At 39.4% G+C, this 7786-nt stretch overlaps 1 protein-coding gene across 1 annotated transcript; it reads right to left on the bottom strand.

Moving 5' to 3' along the window:
- Positions 1-232: 232 nt before the first annotated feature.
- LOC149279435 (divergent protein kinase domain 1A) lies at positions 233-7295 on the bottom strand. Its single transcript, XM_089501192.1, has 4 exons — positions 7158-7295; positions 1990-2097; positions 1681-1857; positions 233-1045 (listed from the first exon to the last, which is right to left on the bottom strand). The coding sequence occupies exons 1-4, from the start codon at positions 7275-7277 to the stop codon at positions 233-235; spliced, it is 1218 nt and encodes a 405-aa protein (XP_089357318.1). The 5' UTR covers positions 7278-7295.
- Between the last annotated feature and the right edge of the window lie 491 nt (positions 7296-7786).

The raw sequence follows: 7786 nt of genomic DNA, 5'->3' as shown, positions 1-7786 counted from the left end.
GGTTTAGCTACAACTATATTTTTGGCCGGTTCACAGCATTATAAAATCCGGAAAAGTAGCACATATGGAGTTATGAGAACAATACTTTTTTTGTTTGGTGGACATTTTCCTAGAGTTCCAACTCACACACAATTTCTAAATTCTCACAAGAACTAAAATCGCATAGGACAGACAGGACTGGTAAAAGTAAACGCTTCTGTAACAGCTTCTGCCAGTTGATAAAGGTCTGCCCTTAAGAATCATTAGTATGCGATATTTTTTTCCATAACAGAGCTTTCAAATTGTTTAATATTAATGAGTGTTCCATTTCCATGTGCTTGGCTGAAGACTTTAGGGCCATGCAAGAATAAATCTGCTTTTCCAGCTCCTCTCGGATTTCTGAAGGAGTTCCACGCAGCAGATAGTCTTTCACCAAGAGACATACTTTTGCCAGATTTGGTTGGGTTATGTCTCCAGTGCATTTCTTTCTGTTTTGGTTGCACGTAGTAATGCAGTCGGTACCGTAAACGCAATCTGTGTCAGACTCACAAGGTCGATCTTTGATCAAATCCTTCAGGCTCATTTCAGGTATTATCTTCCTCATGTCCACCATTTTCAAGTCATATTTCTTGTTATAACCAAAATTGTTGGCACTTACATCACACATGAGAAAGTTACCATAAGGTCCATGGAAAATGTCTTCTACAAACTCCAAAAGACCTATAACTATCTTGGCCTTTCTGGGCCAGGATGGTGTGAACCACTGGTCCATACGTTTTCTAAGGCCTACGGGAAGAAATACTTCAATGAGCCATGGGAGGCTTATTCCATATAGTGATGTGTATGGCACCCGCTCAGTTATATATAAATCCCCACAAAACCCGAGCAACTTTGGGGTATGTTCCTTATCTTGCAGGATAATCATCAGCAAGAATTCATGAAGTTGTAAAAGCGCCCATGCAGACTTGGCCTCTGGGAGAGACACATGCCCATCCTTATTCCCATCAGCAGCTGTCAGTATAAGATTTACAAGTTCTCTGAGATTACCTTGATCACCCAATTTGGCCTAAAAAGACAGTACAAAAAAGAAAAAAAGATAAATCATCAAATGTGACCAGTATTTATAATAATAAAAAAATATATATAAAAGTAAAAAAATGTATTACAATTAAGTGGAGCAAGTAACGGTAAAAATGCAAATAAAATTTCAGTTTCCAGAATGTTTTTGCTAAATAATATCACAGAAGAAGGATGTTATGATTACCTTTAGCAAATGTGTCTAGCCCCCTACATTTTATTGTTTAATACACAACAATACAAAGAGGTGCAAAAATGTGCCAGGTAACAGATCACATATTTGGAGGAGTCTACTTGTACAAATTGTGTTCTTAAATACATAATGTCTGTAGAGTGGAATTGCAGTTGAAACTGTGTTACCTCCTGTCTCTGGAAAATGAGTCTCCAGTACTATCAGGCGCGACATTATAATACACGTATTTTAATTTTAAGGAAAAGTATCCCTTTTATATGACTATCTGTCCCAAATTGATTCCATTACTAATAAGGAAAGGGAAAAGAATCCCAATTCTGTGATAACCAGCCATTATCGACAGCTCAGACTGAGATCAGGCTGATCCCTAAACAGCCCCTCAGACATAAGACACCAATAATCATGATGTGCGGGTAAGAAAAGGGGCTTACTTTGAAACGACTGTGCACCATTTCTTTAAACTTCTGCACGGTTGTACCTCTTGTTGGTTTGTCAAACAGTATAATTTCTTTTCTCGGCTCTAGTTCGGCTCCAAAATCGAGATGTAAAGCATCTTCCATCTGACACTTTATCACGCCTTCCAAGTTTCCCCAAATTCCCAAGTACATCTAAAAGAGTACAGCCACATTCTAGTAATCATTTTATGTTCACCGATTAACATTGGCAAAAACCGGTAAAAGTGGCATGAGATGTAAACAATTGGTCAATTTCCAATAGAGGAAATTCAAACAAACTGTTACCTGGTTGTTGGGTTTTGTTGATAAACATTTTCCAAAATATAGGGATTCCTTTGAACAAAGTCCTTCACAGGCAGATCCATCAATAACGCCTTTCCTATATTTATCACACTAGGAAAAAAGCATGAGATACATTGTTAGCAGTTTAGGTGCCACTTCATGAATCTGTTATTTATTTATGCAAGAATAAAGCTCCACGTAGAGCATCAACAAGGGTGACTTCTATTTGCCGACCTATTCACTATATAGGGACAACTTAGTGCTTCTGCAGGAAAGTTTGCTGGGCATGCCCCCTCACAAAGCATATAACTCACCCAAATACAGCAGAACTAAGAACTAAAGGGAAAAGCTCTATACTTTTAAAAAAAACTTTTTATTCAAGAAGAAGGCACTTAAAAGAAGCGAACGTTCTCTTTCAACAAGTTACAAAAAGTATGTTAGTACAGAAATACAAAGAGTACAAATGTATCATAGGAGGAACAGACGGTACATATTGGACATTCGCGGTATATCAATACATGCACTAATTGAACAGAATGTGGACAGAATATGTTATGGACAGCAGTAGACAGACAAATATCCGCGCTATCACATCGAACTCTCACGGGAATACGAAAGTTATCTTCTTGCCATTTTTTGTGAAAAAACAAAACCTAAAGAAAAATAAGTGAAACAGGGCGATGTATTAAGTGAAGCAATTAATAACCATATAAAGATTGTTTATCTGACAGCGTAGGTAGGAGTAATACTGATAGGATGTTGTAATTGTAACAGTAAAACAAAAATAAAGAAACAAATTGTGACCGAGATAAAGGTAGTCGAACTACCTTTATCTCGGTCACAATTTGTTTATTTTTGTTTTACTGTTACAATTACAACATCCTATCAGTATTACTCCTACCTACGCTGTCAGATAAACAATCTTTATTGTATCATCCAGCTCTAAAATGACTCTCACTTAGTATCCTAGATAAGTGAATGATTAGAAATTCGTCCATCGCTAAGTATCTTACTAAGAGCAGTGACCAGAGGGAGTATTATGGTTAACATAAGGAGTCTCAAGTAGATATTAGAGCAAAACCACGCCGTATGGGTAAAGACCAAGGTGATTTGTTGGTGTAGTCTAGGGGAAAGTGTGTTTATGTATGGTTCCCAAATGTCAAAGAATTTTTCTCCCTGCTTCTCCTTATCTTGTAAGACTAAGGTCCATTCCAACAGCAGAGTTTTTGTGACTTCGTTTTTCCAATATGTAAGGGAAGGAACGTTAGCATTTAGCCAATGGTCCAGAATAGATTTGATTGCTATTAGTATTAAGTGATCCAGTAAGGTGATTTTATATTTTCCCTTAATGTGAAGTGCATCATATACTCCCATCAAAGATTCGAAGGTAATAATAAGAGGGCCGTGATCTAATACATTACCTATCGATAGGCCCACCATCCTCCAAAAATTCTGAATCTTGGAACAGGTGAGCAAGCAATGCTCAAGATCGGCGGACTCTAAATTACATTTGCCGCACTGAACTAGTTTAAGGGGAGACACTTTGGATAGTTGTTGAGGGAAAGCTCTATACTTTTTAATGTAATTTTTTTTATTGGCGATGAGACTGTCAAAATGTTACTGATTTAACTATAGAGGACCAACCAAAAAGCGGCAGCAGAACCTTATTGAGAATGTTGCTTCAAGATATATAGTCAAGAAGTCAGAACCACAACTCTCCCGCAAAGACTCCTATATAAAAAAACCAATATCGGCCACTTTATTATTTTTAGCAGCCGTTTGCTTCCTTCTTAAGTTTTTCAAGATAATAACAACAATAAAACCACACAAAAAATACAATTATTGCTTTCTCAAAACGTGTTACATATGCTTCATCATAAATAGCTAAACATGTGCAAATTTTGTGCAATATTAGGCATACAACACGCATTATAAATTATCGCCAAACAATACTACGTTTGCCGTTACGCTATCCGCTCTATGAACCCGGCATTGTGGAAAAAGGTGGAACAATGGAAAAAAAATACACAAAGTAAAATTTTGCTATAGTTTTTAATTGGATTAGAAAACATGTGCTGCGCATACATGGATTATTAAAGATGCTCTGCTGAAACAAGGATGTTTTCACCAGGCTCCTTGTCTGTATGTCTGATATATGGGCAGTTACTTTATCAGATACAATTACATTGTAAAATCTACTGGACAGGAACATACTGTCTTTTAGTGTAAAATGCATACATTGGCAGCGCTGCACCATTAAAATAATGGAGAACAGCAATAATTACAATTAATCTAGCAATTACAATAATGGCAATTCAAACAATTTGTGTTAATGTATAATAGAGACAGGAAAATGGTTGGAAAAAAAAGTTAATGCTATCACTTCTATAATCAGTTGGCAGTCTGTGAATCAGGTTTAGGAATCCTCTGGCATTACAACTGCAACGGGCTGCAGTCCCCGTCATCAGGTCAAAGAAAGGTTGTGCTCATCGAAAGCTGCAGGGCACAGATATAGAGGCGGCTCATACATCCTATGGCACTCCTGTTGTGGTGGGGAAGAGCCTTCATCATGCCCACTCAACATGGGCAGACAGAAGTTGCCTCGCTAGCGCCTCCAGCTTGACCTTGAGACCACAAAATAAGGTCAGAGTAATAGTATTTCCAATACATCAAAGGAATTTAAGTGAAACGCTGACATGGCTCTCCCGTAAAGCCGTTTTAAGACAAAGTATCCCATATGGATTGTAACAAAGAAGCTATATCTAAAAATAGGTCCCAAGGATGAACCGATGATGACAATGAGAAAACTAGCTCAATCTGCTGTTTTTTTATATTTAACTTTCACGTGACTGAACAAATACTTTAAGACCAAATAAAATAGAACATGCGATATGAGGAAACCATGGCTGAGACAGAACACACTAAATGATTAGGCCTCTGTGATCATGGACTCATAATAATGTAATGCGATGCATAGAATACGCAGAGGAAGGTTCTTTAAAGTTGCAGATTGTGCTATTTATGTGACACAGAATAACAGTCCAATTGAATGCCGCTCGAGAAGCCAATGAGCTTTATAACAAAGCCCCGGGGACATATTCAGACACTAATTTGTTACGGTCTACAAAGCAAAGCAAGGCCTATAAAGTCTTATGTCGCGATCTCTGAGAACGAATGCCTCACAGTAGCTTTACATCAGAGAGAAGGGTGAAATTAAACAGGAGAGAATAGTTATAAATAAACGTTGTCTGTATGAAAACTGCTACTTTTACATTATTAATGGGTTTCTTACATGCAAAAGAGCACTTTATATACTTTGGCAATCTCCCTGTATTTTGCAGTTTTACAGAATGTGGGGCACACGTACAACACTTTGCCGTCTGCGGTCCAAGCACCACGCGTGATCTGGGCCGCTCTGATTGTGTGACTCATGAAAGTGATATCTCTGTCCATGTCCAAGCTTATAGCATTCATTGCCTCTGATCCCTTTACTTCCCGTTACTCCTTGCGCTGATCTCTAAGCCAGCTGCATGGCTATTTACTTTCACCGAGTAGGAAAAACGTAAAAGATGTAAAAACATTGTTTACACATGTTGATGAATGCTACACAATTTTAATATAGCTGGCATAATTCTCTAGTTGGAAAACATTCCAGGAATCATTCATACAAGACAAATGGGACAATGTGGTTTGTAGCGTACCTAGCGGGGGGCGGGGAGGGGTGGTCCGCACCGGGTGCCGCTCATCAGGGGGGGTGTCAACTTGCCGGCACCCGGCACCCCTCCAGAGACGGACAGTAATGTCCGCCGCTGGAAGAGCAGGCTCGCAAGGGAGCAGTATCGGAGGTCTTTAACAGATCTCCCTTGAACCCGGCTTAAAATCACTGAAGGGAGCCGGAGGTCTGTTAAAGACCTCCGATACCGCTCCCTTGCGATCCGCGCGGCAACAGCTGCTGCGCGCCGGGGTTTGTTGTCAGATCCCGGCGCACAACACTGAAGCCGCACCCACCGCCGTCCGTGCCCTCTGACCCGGAAGAAGACAGAAGAACTGAAGAAGAGGAGCGAAGAGAAGGAAAAGGAACTGTAAGGAGAAAAGAGGAAAGGTAGGAAAGCATTCAGTGAGAGTGAGAGTGGATTGGATTGGTATACGTGTGGATTGGTGTATTTGTGGATTGGTGTATGTGTGGATTGGTAAGTGTGTGAGAGTGATGGGTGTTATGCTGTACCATTTCCAATGTATTTTTCATTATATAATTATGCTCTAAAGTACATCATAACTCCCATCACTCTATACTGTTCCATACAGTGGCAGAGCTGGGAGACAGAGGCCTTGCACCCCCACTGCAGGACTCCTGAAATGTAAGTGAACTTAAAGGAGGGAGAGGGTAGATAGTTAGGAGGGGGTAGATAGGGAGAAGGGAGTGAGACGGGGGATAGGGGATAGATAGGGCAATCATACTTCTATCATGCCAAGTCTGCGAGTACATCCTGGAATCTGGGTATGCCTGGGCATGATAGGAATGTGATTGCTGTTAATTATATATATATATATATAAAAAATATTGTTATTTAATTGTTTTGTCCTATTTTGGTGTGTTACTTACTTTTATTTAAAGTGTTAGATTTTTTTTATGGTGGGGGGGTCATATTCCGTTTTGGCCAGGTAAATGCTGCATTTTCGGTTTCAGTCCAGAATTCGTTTCGGTGCATCCCTAAGCCAGACAATGAAGTGGTAGGCCTACACCACATCAATGTTTGGCTTAGTATATAGTGATAGGAGTTATGCTGCACTATTGTCAATGTCTGGCTCAATGTATAGTGATAGGGATTACGCTGTACCACCGTCAATGTCTGCCTCAGTATAAAGTGATAGGCGTTATGCTGTACCACCGTCAATGTCTGCCTCAGTATATAATGATAACAGTAACGCTGTACCACCTTCAGTGTCTGCGCCGGTATATAACGGTAGAAGCTATGCAGTTTTAAAGTGTGTCTGTGGGGGGGGTGCCACATATAGGATCCGCCCCAGGTGCCAAATACTCTAGGTACGCCCCTGACAAGACATTACTACAAACCCTCTTCATGGAGGAAAAGAAATATGTATGCCAAGCGATAAGTTGCACAGTAGGACTCAATGACAGGTTTTAAAAGTCATATTAACACATAACTTACTATGGTGGTTTTGCAATCATGTCCCCTGCAGAGCTCTGTATAGGAACTGTAGCGGACGTACACAACCCAGCTGCCGATAAATACAGCCAGCCATGAAAAGAAGAGATATTTAATCCGCATATAGGACAAACGAGCCTACAGGAAAAGAGAAAACAATCACATTTAAGCGCAGAATTATATCGACCCAAATAATAGACATTTTACTGGCTAAATTTATTATACAGCACCTGTAATGCCGTGTTATAAGTATTATGCATAAGCCCTTTATAAATAAAATATAAGAGTGATGATAAATAAAAACTGTCTCAAACATAATAAAACACACACCATACGTTTTCCAACTGATAGTTTCATTGACCGGTGGATTGATAGCCCCCTCCCATGGAATTTATCACGTTATGCAATATAAGACCAACAACATCTGATTTTATATATTATACATGTAAACACAATCTATATGGACAAAAGTATTGGATCAGGACACCCGACCATTACACCAACAGGGACTTTTAAATTACATAGTTATATTAAATAAGGTTGAAAAAAGTCCATCAAGTTCAACCCTTCTACCTAACCTTCCTATTCTTGATCCAAAAGAAGGCAATCAGGGGGAAAAATTCCTTCTTGAC

Source organism: Sceloporus occidentalis, unplaced genomic scaffold (genome assembly GCF_023333645.1).
Source record: "Sceloporus occidentalis isolate IW3139 unplaced genomic scaffold, rSceOcc1.0.p SCAF_166, whole genome shotgun sequence".
In the NCBI taxonomy this organism is placed as follows: domain Eukaryota; kingdom Metazoa; phylum Chordata; class Lepidosauria; order Squamata; family Phrynosomatidae; genus Sceloporus; species Sceloporus occidentalis.
Note: the sequence above shows the minus strand (reverse complement) of the source record. Positions and strands in the feature narration are given on the sequence as shown.

Excerpts from the sequence above, each read along its gene's own strand:
- LOC149279435 (XM_089501192.1), bottom strand. The coding sequence starts at position 7,277 with ATGCGGATTAAATATCTCTTCTTTTCATGGCTGGCTGTATTTATCGGC. Across the intron at positions 1,858-1,989 it reads CAACAAAACCCAACAACCAG|ATGTACTTGGGAATTTGGGG; the intron begins GTAACAGTTTGT and ends GTACTCTTTTAG. Across the intron at positions 1,046-1,680 it reads TGGTGCACAGTCGTTTCAAA|GCCAAATTGGGTGATCAAGG; the intron begins GTAAGCCCCTTT and ends CTGTCTTTTTAG.